We start from the raw sequence: 15,433 nt of genomic DNA on the forward strand, positions 1-15,433 counted from the left end.
TACACCATAATCATGAACAGAGTGTTTACTACAGGCCGTGTGAGACACTGCAGGGCTACAGCGGGGAACTGGCCGTACCCTCTTTGAAGACCAGCTTGCCCCTGCCGTCAGAGGAGTAGCAGCCGATGTACTCCTGGATGTCTGTGTGCTCGTGGTTATTGATCCTCACACACTGGTTCCCGGTGGCGGCCGCTATCCATTTGATCAGGCTGGTCTTTCCAACCGATGTCTCTCCTTGGATCAGGACCGGGTGGCTCCTGAAGAACAAACAGAAATACATAAACACAACACTTTCTACTGGCGCTTGGTCACCGTATGTTTGTAGCGGTGTTCCACTGTGCAATTCGTGGAAGAGGAGTTGATTGATTCTCCCCCCCTTGGCCTCGAGAGTAGCGGTCATGGCCGGTCAGAAGTAGCGCACTACGTAGGGAACAGGGTGCCATTTGGGATGCAAACCCAAGTGCCCAGAGAGGACGGAATTAATGAAGGGCCGAGAAACAATCAAGCACTTAGTGGGGACGGTCGACCCGTGTGGCGCGGGCATGGAAACACGCGACAACGTGCGAAAACCAGCCACGTCGTCTTTATGGCAGCAGCGAGTGATGACGCAGCTAATATTCCGCTAACAACAACTCGTGTGACGCTCCGGTTGACAACACAATTTCCCTTTAAAGAAACAGAATCAACCCTGAATACAGCAGCCAGATAGCGGCTACTATGAATAGGCTCTTCTAGAGCCACCAGTTTTATAGGACTTTTATTTAATACATCCCATGTAAATGTCAAATGGGGAGAGAACATGGCTGCCATAGAACGTTGACGTGTCATGAAAACGCACCACAACGCAGCAACTTCAATGGCCCAACTAAATAAATGGTTCTGGGCTCCCACGGTTATTTGACGGCAGCAGGCCGGTTTTCCTACCCGGCTGACACCACCCTGGCAAGGTCACGCAGGTTGAGCTTGACGGAGGTGGTAAGAATGTAGCTAGGGTCCAGGGCTGGCTCCATCTCCCCCTGGGAAACCCAGTAGCCTTCCATCTGGATGCAGGGTCGCCCAGTGGGCTCCGGGATGGGCTGGGGGAAAACACACAGATCAGGAGACACGGCTCAATCCTGAACTCATGATTCATTAAGCACTTGAAATGACCCCAGATTGTGCCTTTAAAATGTTCAAAAACACTCAGAAATCGCATAAAATGTCTTCTGACCTAATTACTCATTGTACGGGACTGCTGTTTTACCTGCTTTAGACACCTGAGGTTTCCCCCCATGATGTGTTGACACACCAGCTTCTGGACCATGGGATGGGAGCTGCGGTCCAGCTGGGTGAGGAAACTCAGACAGAAGCCCTGGAGAAAGACACCAATGGAGAATCTGGTGACGTCTGAACCTCTAATCCCATCTAAATCAATGATGTTACTAAGGATATCAACAGTGACAGAGCCTTTGGCCTCCTACCTCGTAGAGAGAGCGCTGGACGCTGTGGCAGGGGTTGGCTGCCACGTACTTCAGCGCCCTGCAGAGGGTACGCAGGCTGTAGTGGGGATGGTGTCCTGTCCCATCCACCAGCTTGGAGGTAGCTTCCTTACGCACCGCCAGATAAAAGCTGCATCAACAAAATAAATTGAATCAATCAAATCAGCAATCAATATGACATGACATTCAACGTGACTTTGTGAACCACGTGATGGCTACGACAGTCTGTGTTCTGACCCCTGACCTTATGATGCCGTTGATGACGTTTTTATTAGGGTTCAATCCTTTCAGGTAGTCAGTCACCAGGATGAGCAGGTCTCCCTCATTCTCCAGCTCTTCCACATACAGCTCAGTGAACCTGGAAAAAGACAAAGGTCACAAAGTCAAACCACCATTAGTAGGGTTGTCGGTAAGTTAAAGACATTTCAGCCCCACACCAGGCCTGGTTCTCTCTTGTTCTCACCTGTTTCTGATGCCCAGGGGCAGGTTCCTCTTCCCCACGTCAGTCGCTGGGTTCATGCAGGCAAAGAGACGGAAGTCTGGATGGCGAACCAGGGGCTCTGTGCAAAAAAGTTTTATTCTGTCAGCATCAAAGTGATTTCCAAGGTCATGATCAACAAATAACTTTATGACCAAAATCATGAGAATATTAATTTATGAGCGAGTTTATTAGCAAGTGCATCGGTGATGTTGTACCCACGGTGACTATTAAAACCTTCCCCAACCAAAAACCGTGGATTGATGGCAGCATTCGCGCAAAACTGAAAGCGCAAACCACTGCTTTTAATCATGGCAAGGCGACCGGAAACATGACCGAATACAAACAGTGTAGCTATTCCCTCCGCAAGGCAATCAAACAAGCGAAGCGTCAGTATAGAGACAAAGTAGAGTCACAATTCAACGGCTCAGACACGAGACGTATGTGGCAGGGTCTACAGGCAATCACGGATTACAAAAAGAAAAAAAAGCCCCGTCGCGGACACCGACATCTTGCTCCCAGAAAAATTAAACAATTTCTTTGCTCGCTTTGAGGACAATACACTGCCACTGACACGGCCCGCTGCCAAAACCTGCGGGCTCTCCTTCACCGTGGCCAACGTGAGTAAAATATTTAAACATTTTAACCCTTGCAAGGCTGCCGGCCCAGACGGCATCCCTAGCCGCGTCCTCAAGAGCATGTGCAGACCAGCTGGCTGGTGTGTTTACGGACATATTCAATCAATTCCCTATCCCAGTCTGCTGTGCCACATGCTTCAAGTGGGCCACCATTGTTCCTGTTCACAAGAAAGCTAAGGTAACTGAGGTAAACGACTATCGCCCCGTAGCACTCACTTCCGTCATCATGAAGTGCTTTGAGAGACTAGTCAAGGATCATACCACCACCCTACCTGACACCCTAGACCCACTTCAATTTGCTTACCACCCCAAAAGCTCCACAGACGACGCAATCACACTGCCCTAACTCATCTAGACAAGAGGAATATCTATGCAAGAATGCTGTTCATCGATTACAGCTTAGCATTTAACCCTATAGTACCCTCCAAACTCGTCATTAAGCTTGAGACCCTGGGTCTTGACCCAGCCCTGTGCAACTGCGTCCTGGACTTCCTGACGGGCCTTCCCCAGGTGGTGAGGGTAGGAAACAACATCTCCACCCCGCTGATCCTCAACACTGGGGCCCCACAAGGGTGCGTTCTCAGCCCTCTCCTGTACTTCCTGTTCACCCATGCACGCCCCATGCACGCAACTCAATCATCAAGTTTGCAGACGACACTACAGTGGTGGGCTTGATTACCAACAACGACGAGACAGCCTACAGGGAGAAGGTGAGGGCCCTCGGAGTGTGGTGTCAGGAAAATAACAACAAAACAAAGGAGATGATCGTGGACTTCAGGAAACAGCAGAGGGAGCACCCCCCATCCACATCGATGGGGCAGTATTGGAGAAGGTGGAAAGTTAAGTTCCTCGGCATACACATCACGGACAAACTAAAATAGTCCACCCATACAGACAGCGTGGTGAAGAAGGTGCAGCAGCGCCTCTTCAACCTCAGGAGGCTGAAGAAATTTGGCTCGTCACCGAAAACACTCACACTTTTACAGATGCACAATCAAGAGCATATATGCATCACCGCCTGGTACGGCAACTGCTCCGCCCACAACTGTAAGGCTCTCCAGAGGGTAGGGGACGCATCACCGGGGGCAAACTACCTGCCCTCCATGACACCTACACCACCCGATGTCACAGGAAGGCCAAAAAGATCATCAAGAACAACAACCACCCGAGCCACTGCCTGTTCACCCTGCTATCATCCAGAAGGCAAGGTCAGTACAGGTGCATCAAAGCTGGGACCAAGAGACTGAAAAACAGCTTCCATCTCAAGGCCATCAGACTGTTAAACAGCCATCACTAACAATGAGTGGCTGCTGCCAACATACTGACTCAAATCTCTAGCCACTTTAATAACTAAAAATTGGATGTAATAAAATGTATCCCTAGTCACTTTAAACAATGCCACTTTACATCCACATATACATCCGGCGCCGACAGAGATGGCCACATCGCTTTGCGTCCTTAGAAAACTATGAAGTATTTTGTTTCATCCCTTTACACTTGTGTGTATAAGGTAGTTGTGAAATTGTTCGATTACTTGTTAGATATTACTGCATGGTCGGAACTAGAAGCACAAGCATTTCACTACACTCGCATTAACATCTGCTAACCATGTGTATGTGACCAATAACATTTGATTTGATATACATAATGTTTACATACCCTACATTACTCATCTCATATGTAAACTCAACAAAAAACATTTATTTTCAGCAAACTTAACATGTGTAAATATTTGTATGTAACAACTGAGACATTAACTGAGCAAGTTCCACAGCCATGTGACTAACAGAAATGGAATAATGTGTCCCTGAACAAAGGGGGGGGTCAAAATCAAAAGTAATGCAGCTGGTGGCCACACCAGATACTAAGTACTGTAGTGCATCTCCTCCTCATGGACTGCACCAGATTTGCTGTGAGATGTTACCCCACTCTTCCACCAAGGCACCTGCAAGTTCCCGGACATTTCTGGGGGGAAAGGCCCTAGCCCTCACCCTCCGATCCAACAGGTCCCAGACGTGAGATCCGGGCTCTTCGTTGGCCATGGCAGAACACTGATACTCCTGTCTTGCAGGAAATCATGCACAGAACGAGCAGTATGGCTGGTGGCATTATCATGCTGGAGGGTCATGTCAGGATGAGCCTGCAGGAAGGGTACCACATGAGGGAGGAGGAGGTCTTCCCTGTAACGCACAGCGTTGAGATTGCCTGCAATGACAACAAGCTCAGTCCGATGATGCTGTGACACACCGCCCCAGACCATGATGGACTCTCCACCTTCATATCGATCTCTCTCCAGAGTACAGGCCTCAGTGGAACGCTCATTCCTTCGTCGATAAACGCAAATCCAACCATCACCCCTGGTGAGACCAAACTGTGACTCGTCAGTGAAGAGAAATTTTTGCCAGTCCTGTCTGGTCCAGAGACGGTGGGTTTGTGCCCATAGGCGACGTTGTTGCCGGTGATATCTGGTGAGACCTGCCTTACAACAGGCCTACAAGCCCCTCAGTCCAGCCTCTCTCAGCCCATGGCGGACAGTCTGAGCACTGATGGAGGGGTTGTGCATTCCTGGTGTAACTCTGCCATTTGCCATCCTGTACCTGTCCCGTAGGTGTGATGTTCGGATGTACCGATCCTGAGCAGATGTTGTTACACGTGGTCTGCCACTGCGAGGACGATCAGCTGTCCGTCATGTCTCCCTGTAGTGCTGTCTTAGGCATCTCACAGTACGAACATTGCAATTTATTGCCCTGGTCACATCTGCAGTCCTCATGCCTCCTTGCAGCATGCCTAAGGCACGTTCATGCAGATAAGCAGGGACCCCAATAATCTTTCTTTTGGTGTTTTTCAGAGTCAGTAGAAAGGCCTCTTTAGTGTCCTAAGTTTTCATAACTGTGAGCTTAAATTGCCTACGGTCTGTGAACAGTTAGTGTCTTAACGACCGTTCCACAGGTGCATGTTCATTAATTGTTCATGGAACAAGCATGGGAAAACGTTTTTAAACCCTTTACAATGAAGATCTGTGAAGTTATTTGGATTTTTACAAATTATCTTTGAAAGACAGGGTCCTGAACAAGGGACGTTTCTTTTTTCACTGAGTTTATATACTGTACTCTATACCATCTACTGCATCTTGCCTGTGCTGCATGGCCATCACTCATCCATATATTTATATGTACATATTCTTATTCATCCCTTTACACTTGTGTGTATAAGGTAGTTGTTGTGACATTTTTTTTTATATTACTGCACATGTATGTGACCAATAAAATGTGATTTGATAAATTGTCATAATATGCTATGGAGAGCAGTGGGAGCCTCACCAGTGTCTCCGCGGTCCAGCAGCACCAGAGAGCCGGCGGTGCCCTCCAGCAGGCCACTCAGACACTCCAGGGTCTCTGCTGCAGCCAGGTTCATCTCATCCAGCAGGATCCACTCTCCTTTCTTCACCGCCTGGGCCAGAGTCCCCTGTGGAAAGATAGACACACACACACACAGAGTTTAGCATCATAATAACAGGTTGGTGAGCAACGGGGATGTGTAGCATGTGTGTGTGTATAAGAAAGGAGAGGCTTTAGGTAAGCCATTACCTCCACAAAGGCAAAGACCAGTGTGGTCTCACAGGCTCTGATCTGCTGCTGGGTTTGAGCCAGCCTCACGGCCAGGGCTTCCCACTGGTCCTGCAGTAAGGCAGCTGGAGGAGACACAACAAAACCACACACTGAGAATAGCCTGAGGCAACACTCACATCGCTGTCACAGTGAGAGTAAGGCTAAGCTATTCAAGATGACAGGGGTTTAAGGTACTTCTGTCGTTGTTCCCAATATGGCTCCCTATTCTCGAAATAGTGCACTCCTTTCGACCAGATCCCCAAAGGAATAGGGTGCCACTTAGGACACACACAACATCTAAAGTGTCTGACGGTACCATTGTTCTTCTCCTGCAGCTCCGACTTGCCGAGGGCCGACTTGCAGACGTGGTCCATGAGCTTGAGCAGGTCCGGCCAGCGCTTGCCCCTGAAGCAGGTCTGCACGTGGCCCAGGAAGGTCAGGTTCTGCTTGCGGGAGTACGTCTGGGAGAACACATCCTCGAAGGCCTCACGCAGGGGCAGCAGGATCAGCTTGTGGTCCACTGGTTTATAACTGCAGATCGGGGAAGAGAATATGCGTACTCAGTACCAACACAGGCATTTTCCCTGTCTGAATATGCTGGTATAGGTGAAACGGTCATATAAGAAAAGGACTTGCTAGGTCTTCTATTGTAATTCACTTACCCTCCTAGCAGGTCAGCTGTGTCGCTCTGCTGGTTCATATTCACCACCCGTAACCTGTGTCCTGGAGAGAGGAGAGGGAGCGAGGACAGGAGGCGAACAGAGGTGGTGGTTAGTGGGTTTTTCATAATGTACCATGTTGTCTGTGAGAGGAGCTTCCTGGCGGTGTTGTGTGTCTCACCAGTGAGTCCAGCCAGGTACTGCACAGTGGACGTCTTGCCCGTGCCCGTCTCACCAACCAGGAGGATGGGTTCCCCCTTGGTAACGCACACAGCTAGCTGTTCCAAAAGCACCGCAGAGGGTCGCGTGGCAGCAAATGTCTGTTTCTCACTGAAAACATGGAGGCAAAAACAAATGGGCATTTGCTTTTTTTCCGGGTTTTTAGAGCCGGGTACAATAGATCTGATAGGTTTGGAAAGGAAGAATCCACGTGTTTTTAGTCGATTGCGGAGGCTTGGAATATTTGCTGGTTTATCATAGTGTGTCGTTAAAGATGTTGAACCTTAATTTGACCCCTTTTGCTGCAGGAGGAAAGTAATCCTTCGGCGGGGGGGTTTGAATATCTGAAGAAATATTTCATAGTTTTGGTGTCTTCACTGTTACTCTACAATGTAGAAAATAGTACAAACAAAGAAAAACCCTTGAATGAGTAGGTGTGTCCAAACTTTTGACTGGCACTGTATGTTGAAGGCAAGCAACAGGCAGAATAAATTAACGGTTTCCTCAGTGCATGTGTGGTCCAGTGGTTACAGCCACTGACCCTGGCACACATATGCCAAAAGTCGGTGTAGGTTCAAATCCGGCCCACTGACCTTTGACTCATGGATGAAGGTCTATTTTTGACGCATTAATTCCGCGTAGTTACAGGGTTAAAACAAAAACAACTCAGAAAAGGTTAACAGTTTAGGCATTCATCCCGAGTGGTTAAGGTTGGATCTATGGTTTGGGGAAAGCTTAAAACAAAATCATTTTTAAAAATGACCCGCCTATGTTTAATCAGTATTCTTGTGCCTGCTGTAGCATTGTGGTCTAAGCAGTGCGCTCCAACTGCGAGCCACATGAGTTCGCGCCCAGCGCTGGGCGATATAGTGTAGCTTACATTAGGCCTGCAAGCAAATAGGATTCATTTAAGAAGTAAAACAAATATTCTAATAATTTACACAATGAAAAATGCTTCAGCTCTACAAAATCGTCTTTGGATCGGCTCAAATGCATAAACATCTTGCCAGCGTTACGAAACATTAATACAGGCTTTCACACAATACAGGCCTTCAATCCACGCCTAAGACCAAAACTATATTGGAAAATGATACACAAGACTATGAAACGTGGATGAGCATCCACACTGGAAGGGAATGTTATCGTTCTACAGTAGCACTACACCTGTCAATCAACTGATGGCCCAAATCAGTTGTTTTTTTTTATACACTTTTCAATATGTGACAATGGACAGGCTAACGCAGGGCTCTCCAACCATGTTCCTGGAGAGCTACCGTCCTGTTGGTTTTCGCTCCAACTGAATGAGGTTAGTTACAACTGGGGTTGGATTGAAAACCAACAGGAGGTTAGCTCTCCCGGAATGGGGTTTGATTGAAAACCAACAGGAGGCTAGCTCTCCAGGAATGGGGTTGGATTGAAAACCAACAGGAGGGTAGCTCTCCAGGAATGGGGTTGGATTGAAAACCAACAGGAGGTTAGATCTCCAGGAATGGGGTTGGATTGAAAACCAACAGGAGGTTAGCTCCCCAGGAATGGGGTTGGATTGAAAACCAACAGGAGGTTAGCTCTCCAGGAATGGGGTTGGATTGAAAACCAACAGGAGGTTAGCTCTCCAGGAATGGGGTTGGATTGAAAACCAACAGGAGGTTAGCTCTCCAGGAATGGGGTTGGATTGAAAACCAACAGGAGGTTAGCTCTCCAGGAATGGGGTTGGATTGAAAACCAACAGGAGGTTAGCTCTCCAGGAATGGGGTTGGATTGAAAACCAACAGGAGGTTAGCTCTCCAGGAATGGGGTTGGATTGAAAACCAACAGGAGGTTAGCTCTCCAGGAATGGGGTTGGATTGAAAACCAACAGGAGGTTAGCTCTCCAGGAATGGGGTTGGAGAGCCCCGGGCTGACAGGTAGCCTACAGAATGTAACCTATTGGAATATAATCAAATAACAAGGGATCTATTGCAACCATCGCCAGCTTGTTAAAACATCAATACGCGCTAGATTTTCTACTGTGTCAATTTAACCCGACACAGAGTGAATGGAAACTAATGTTGGTGTAGCCTATTGTTATTATTTTTATTTGTGTCCTATTTATGTTATCCAAAAGTGTCTGGCGTGGTAATTTCTTAGCCGGATCAGGGGGGTAAAATATCCCTGGACTGTCCATATTTGAAAGGTGTAAATAAATCAAGTAAAATCAGGGGAATTGAGCTATTTGTGCCAGAAGGGTGTGGGCCGGAATCAAAGCCACACTGACACCTTTCCCGGGACTCAATAGGCTCATTTGAATTCCCTGATGCAGCAGGAAAATTCTCGGCAACAAAAGCGGGATCAAGTTAAGATCCGACATCTGTAGGGATCGATTAAAAGTTTATTCCATCAATCAGCGGGGAGTCTACTTGGCTGTTTCCCCAGGTTGGGTAAGTGTTTGGCCTGGCACAGTGACTATATTGTGTAAAACAGAGAGATTACGTGCACATACTGGCAGCCTGACCCAGTGCGTTCCATAAGCCCCAGCTGCCAGCCAAATAACTGACTACTAACCCTTGTGCGGCCGGCTCCTTCACTGGCTTAAACAAATTGGGATGCATCAGATGCCACCAAATGTTATTTTAGGTCACACAGTCTGCTGACTTACTTGCAGATGCGGACCACATCGTTCTGCTTCCGTTCCAGGGTCACTCTGCCCACCAAGGCCTCCAACTCCGTCCCAGAGATGCCAGGCTTGTACATCTGGCAGAAATGTGCGGCCTGAGGGGCACACGGCCATCACGTCAACAGTCAACAACAAACAGTCACAATGGCTGAGTCCCAAATGGCCCACCTTGTCGGGCAGTGGCCCGTCATTTCCAGTGGTGCTGCACTTACCTTCTCTTTGGAGATGTTGAGCTTGCTCCCGATGACCTCAGCCATGCGTAGCCTACTCTCTGGTCGGGATAGCATGGCCGTGAAGCAGTCTAGGGCCTTAAAGGGGGAAAGCCACAAAACAGTACAGTAAAGAAGAGCGGGGGATGGGGGGGATTCAAACTGTTAAATCCTAAACTAGCCTTGTTCAACCACCCTGATCAGCAGTACATTCTGGTTCACAAGGCTAACCCGAAACAGCTATGAAAAAGTGTGAAAGACATCGAGTGCTAGCGCAGCTGCAGGATTTTCTTTCCGAACCAAGACTGGGTTATAATCTAATCTAATAATAGTCTCTATAACTCCTGAGTTCCACACAGAGTTCTAAGTTACAGTTTGCCTGATGATCAGTGGTGAATAATGATCTCTGATTTAAGCCGGTTCAAGGCAGAAAGCTTCATTAGCAAAGTAAATATGGCAGGCGGGCGATAACATTGCAATGCCAGCCTGTGTGGTGACTCGAGGCTTACCTCCAGAAAGACATGTTGAGCGGTGGCAGACGAGGTGCTGTCAAAGTTACTGCTGATCCTATCACACCATTTCAGCAGGTCTCTGTAAAATATAGTGCAGAGGTTACATAAATATGACAATGATAGACAGAGGAGTTGGCTTAAGGACATTCAGATCTCGGAGCAGGCTAGATACAGATCTCGGAGCAGGCTAGATACAGATCTCGGAGCAGGCTAGATACAGATCTCGGAGCAGGCTAGATACAGATCTCGGAGCAGGCTAGATACAGATCTCGGAGCAGGCTAGATACAGATCTCGGAGCAGGCTAGATACAGATCTCGGAGCAGGCTAGATACTGATCTAGGACCAGGCTAGATACTGATCTAGGACCAGGCTAGATACTGATCTAGGACCAGGCTAGATACTGATCTAGGACCAGGCTAGATACTGATCTAGGACCAGGCTAGATACTGATCTAGGACCAGGCTAGATACTGATCTAGGACCAGGCTAAGTTTTGCAAATGAAAAAATACATTCAGTCTAATTGCATTAATCCATGCAGCTAAACCATATACCACATTGAAGAGGGCCACAGAGGCCATATGGAAAAGTGTGCTGCCAACAACGAGGGATCTCCTACAAATGAGGGGGTCAGGCTTGAACTAGTTATCTAATGATAAGGGCTGGTGTGACGTCTAGCATGAGTGAAACAAGCTCTATAGAAAGACGGGGCCAATCAATGGGCCATGGAGCGCAGGCAGCAGCACCCAGTGGAAAGCTAATTAAAGTCCTCAGGGCTGGCTGGTCATCTCATCTCCCAATAGGCCGCAACAGAGCCAAATGTAAACCACACAACCTTCCTCTGCTCTGGGACACGTGGTGGGATGGATGGGGCTTGCTGGGTTTGACTCTCTATACGATGGGAGGGGCTGAATAGCTAGGGAATTATGGCAATGAGTTTATCACAAGTTCATGAGCTAAAAGCGGCATATAGACAGATGGACTGTGTCATCTTTCAAAGCAGGGGGAAAAGATTGTTGTAGACACCCTTGGTGGGAATTTGATGGTTGGCATTGTTAGCCGTGATTGGTTAAATCCATTGCCACAAGACATTTTAATAAATGTAAGTAGCTACAAAGTATAAAATGAAGCTTAAAGGAAATTTAATTTCAGGTTTTCATGTGTATCTGAGCTAGCCGTTTAAGCGGGCAGAAATACAGCCAGTATGACACGTTTTGCATTATATGAAGGGAAGAAGCTCAGATAAACATTCAAACATGAAATGACCCTGGGTATCAATAGAACATCACTCAGACGCACCAAAACTATTAAAAAAACACCCATTTTTAATGTTTTTTTGTTAAATATTTCCTTTAACATTTTTTTCCCCCAGCGTCAACATGTATCAGGTCTCAAAATCTTAAGATTAAAAAATGTTAGCATGTTACTGGGCATTACCTCAGGGACAGTCCCCTCCCCTCAAGGGACGTGGTCTTGCCTTCCAGCCTGTGATGGGACACCTCTGGGGGCTGCAGGCTGTCTGTGTGGCCCAGTGCCACCGGGTCAGGATCACTCTCTCCAGTCAGCTGGCAGTAAATATCCAGGAGGCGCTCCACAACAACCGTCAGGTTAGGGTACCTGTTCACCAGAACCTGCACAGACAAAGAATAACACTACTGGTAGCTTCAGGGACATCTTTTAGTATAGTAAGGTTAAACGGAATCAGTGTACTGAGCATTATGGGTACCGTAGTACATCGTGCTTCAGAAACTACGCTTGATACAAACGGTCAAAATATAAAACCCCAGGAAATCAACGTGGACTCCGTTTTGATCAAGTCCTCAGTCGTCTCACCTTCTTCAGTTCCTCTCGCGCCATGTTTCCCATCTGCAGTTTAGTCCAGTACTTGTCCAAGAGAGCTGCGTGGGTGTTCTGTGGTCTGTACCAACCTCCGGCACTGTGGAACATCCTACAAACAAACACAAACATCAGTTAGTTTCTGTGTTTAAAAAGAGGATGACATTTATCGAGTCACACGTGGGGCCACATATAATCATATTCTTACCTTCTGGTAGCAAAGAATTGGAAGCCTGGGGCCACTTCGACGCAGTCCTCCCGTCCTGGGATCACCAGCTTTTTATTCTCCATCAAGGGAAGGAGTACAGATATCTGCAAGGCATACAAACTCATAGGATGACATACTAGAAAATACCTTGCAGGCTTGAACCCACTCCTACGGCAATAACCGCACAGGCCACTTCATGTAATTCCATGTGCTATTCAGGTGTACAAATACCCACCACATCTAGAGGAGCATGGTCAATGTCCTCCAACAGGATCCAGTGTCCTTTAGAGACAGCCTGTGTCAGGGTGCCTGGCTGCCACACAAACTTCCCTGGGATATCAGTACAGCGATACATCCCGAGCAACATCTGCAACAAAAAAAAGACAGCAAAAGAGATTAGACAATTCCTATTTGCTACCGTTGAAAGAACGTTCGGAAAGCTCTCAGGAGGTTGAGGTCATACTCGTGTCATTGGACTCTCCCTCTACATGGACTGATACTGGAAAAAAGATTTCATAGGTTGCCCATATTAAATCACTGCTCTTACCTTGCTGTCAGTTTGATCCCCAAGTTGAACTTTGAGAATCTCTGGTGTTTTGGTGTGGCCGGTCACGGCAGCCAAGAACTCCACCAGGGCAGTTTTACCACATCCAATGGGCCCTTCCAGAAGGACAGCCTTCTGGGATGCCACGGCCATGGCCAGTCTCCGCAGGTTGCGACAGGTCGAATCCACCAGCACCAGATCCTTTAGGTTACCCTAGATTTTGAAATATATTTCCACTAATCAAATCAACACTACCGATGTTGTTTGAACCATCAAATACACTTTTTCAAATAACAAAACTATAACGAATTTGATTCCCTAATAAGTTTGCCTTTTAGTCTAGGACTAGATTTAATCTGTGTCCAGAAAAATCACCCCTTAATTTCAACAGGAAGTCTTACCTGTTCTGTCTGTTTGGGGGCGATCCTAGGTAGCACCACCCCACAGACAGCCACCACAGTCTGGGACAGGTCTTCTGACCCCACCTGACCCCGGGTGAATTTGTTCCCCTTCTCCTGGTGCCACATCACAGTGCCCTGATTAGCCAGGACAAGGGCCTTCTCTACTTCAAACTGCTGAGTTTCCTCCAGTGACCTAGATGTTTATAAACCGATACAAGAAAAGGTTATTACGCTGAAAAAGTAATTCATGCATTTGCAACAGATTGTAATAATAGAAACAGAAATTAACCTACTTTATCTTCATGTGCTGAATCTCGTCACTCGACAGCACCTTTCTCAAAAAAATGGTTTTCTGATTGTCAGTCATGTGCGACACCAGGGCCAGACACTGGGCAGTGTAACTACACAGGAAAGAACCCAGACAACCGCTGTTAGCATCTTCAAGTTGACTTCATATGAACAAACAGACGGTTGTAAAAGCATCAATCAAAGCATTCAGCCCGTTTCCGAGGTGCGAGGCGGCTTGATGTACAAGTACACCCCCTCCGGACAGGACGCTAGCCTGTCGCAAGGCCCGAGAGAGAATAGACTCGGTGAAAACGGTAGACAAGGTAGATACGCACCCTCGAACCATGATGTCGCTGGTGAGCAGTTGAGAAACACACGCACTCCAGTCCCAGAGGACTCGGAACTTGGCACAGTCGCTCTGGAGGAAGCGGAGGGTAGCACCCATTAGGTCCCGCAGCTTCATCCTCCTGGGGCCATACTGGACAGACGAGGACTCTTCACTGGTGAAGAAGAGCCTCTGGAACACTGGAGGGGCATCGTTGAAGTACCTCGCAGCAAACCTAAGAAAGAAAAGAGGGGAGTGTAACAGCGTGGAAGTAGTGGTTGAAGTGGGCCGGTAGTACTGTGAATTTTCTACTGTTTGAGTACAAGCCCGTCATACAGAATACCAGCACTAAAATACAAACTCTGGTACAGTAAAAAATAGAGTATTGGCAGCTTTTTCATGCCACTTCAAGCACTTAGACGAGAATAGAAAAGATAACTAGTGTTTATGAAGTGTTCGTCACGTCGGAGATCACAGAGGGTTCACTACTTACGCCTGTGCATCGGGACTGACGCCGAGGAGTTTGCTGAGCGCCACACACAGGCGCTCGTGGAGATCATGGTTGATTCTGCCGTCTGCTTTGATCCTCTGTGCGTTCCTCTCCAGCAGGTCCAGGATCAGCGGCCGGAGGTGGCGGGCGAGCAGCAGTGTGTAGTCCTTCTCCAACAGCAGCTGAGACAAACATGCCAGGATGCTCTGTCTGTCCTGCTGGCTCCATATCTACAGACAAACAGAAAGACATGTCAGGTGAAAGTCAAGATTGACATTGAATTCATTCGGACTTTCCAGGCAACTGTAGACAAGCATGGGCTAAATCTATACCCTCCAATCTCAAGGGACATCCATCAATGTCATGTAAATAGTGTCCTGATAAAAGACAATTGTAATTGGGTTACATTTGCATTCATTAAGATGGTGTGTAGGCGTGGTGCAATTTCTTGGATGGTTAATAAGACATCTAATCTATGCATATATAAGATGGTGGAATATGCAGATAGGATGCATCCCCTATCAATAAGTCATATAAAGAGACATATTACAGACACTATGGTTTTAACAAGTCAAGGAGAAATGTATCTTACCTGTTTAGTTAAATACTTGCTGAGTTCGTTGTGACTTTTGTCAATATGTCTGGATATGGTACCAAGTGATGACAGGCTCAATTCTAAATTGTCCATCGTACCATTTGTCGTTTAGGACATAGAGATCCACAGGGAAATGAACGATAATGGGTAAACACTGTAATAGGTTGTTATATTAGTCGTTGACCAAATCGTGAGGTACATCACTTGTCTATCTAGGTTGTATCACAACACAGCAAGCACGTTCCCGTTACTGTTAAAATCCAGTCCACATGTGAGAAAATCAGAAACACTTC

At 47.3% G+C, this 15,433-nt stretch overlaps 1 protein-coding gene across 3 annotated transcripts in view; it reads right to left on the bottom strand.

Moving 5' to 3' along the window:
• Window positions 1-15,427, bottom strand: part of LOC112217507 (midasin) — a 47,299-nt gene extending 31,872 nt beyond the window's left edge. For all 3 annotated transcript variants that reach the window (XM_042300656.1, XM_042300657.1, XM_042300655.1), the window contains exons 1-24: window positions 15,138-15,427; window positions 14,549-14,775; window positions 14,066-14,290; window positions 13,736-13,843; window positions 13,443-13,635; window positions 13,045-13,254; window positions 12,733-12,864; window positions 12,498-12,601; window positions 12,287-12,401; window positions 11,891-12,084; window positions 10,452-10,533; window positions 9,946-10,041; window positions 9,716-9,828; window positions 7,043-7,191; window positions 6,865-6,925; window positions 6,519-6,733; window positions 6,182-6,285; window positions 5,915-6,059; window positions 1,942-2,038; window positions 1,723-1,836; window positions 1,461-1,608; window positions 1,244-1,351; window positions 925-1,076; window positions 79-257 (exon numbers count right to left, since the gene is read on the bottom strand). In XM_042300656.1, coding sequence (XP_042156590.1) covers window positions 79-257; window positions 925-1,076; window positions 1,244-1,351; window positions 1,461-1,608; window positions 1,723-1,836; window positions 1,942-2,038; window positions 5,915-6,059; window positions 6,182-6,285; window positions 6,519-6,733; window positions 6,865-6,925; window positions 7,043-7,191; window positions 9,716-9,828; window positions 9,946-10,041; window positions 10,452-10,533; window positions 11,891-12,084; window positions 12,287-12,401; window positions 12,498-12,601; window positions 12,733-12,864; window positions 13,045-13,254; window positions 13,443-13,635; window positions 13,736-13,843; window positions 14,066-14,290; window positions 14,549-14,775; window positions 15,138-15,233 — 3,367 coding nt within the window. In that variant the 5' untranslated portion in view covers window positions 15,234-15,427. The remainder of the gene's footprint in view (window positions 1-78; window positions 258-924; window positions 1,077-1,243; window positions 1,352-1,460; window positions 1,609-1,722; window positions 1,837-1,941; window positions 2,039-5,914; window positions 6,060-6,181; window positions 6,286-6,518; window positions 6,734-6,864; window positions 6,926-7,042; window positions 7,192-9,715; window positions 9,829-9,945; window positions 10,042-10,451; window positions 10,534-11,890; window positions 12,085-12,286; window positions 12,402-12,497; window positions 12,602-12,732; window positions 12,865-13,044; window positions 13,255-13,442; window positions 13,636-13,735; window positions 13,844-14,065; window positions 14,291-14,548; window positions 14,776-15,137) is intronic.
• Between the last annotated feature and the right edge of the window lie 6 nt (window positions 15,428-15,433).

This window comes from Oncorhynchus tshawytscha, linkage group LG18 (assembly GCF_018296145.1).
Source record: "Oncorhynchus tshawytscha isolate Ot180627B linkage group LG18, Otsh_v2.0, whole genome shotgun sequence".
Classification (NCBI taxonomy): domain Eukaryota; kingdom Metazoa; phylum Chordata; class Actinopteri; order Salmoniformes; family Salmonidae; genus Oncorhynchus; species Oncorhynchus tshawytscha.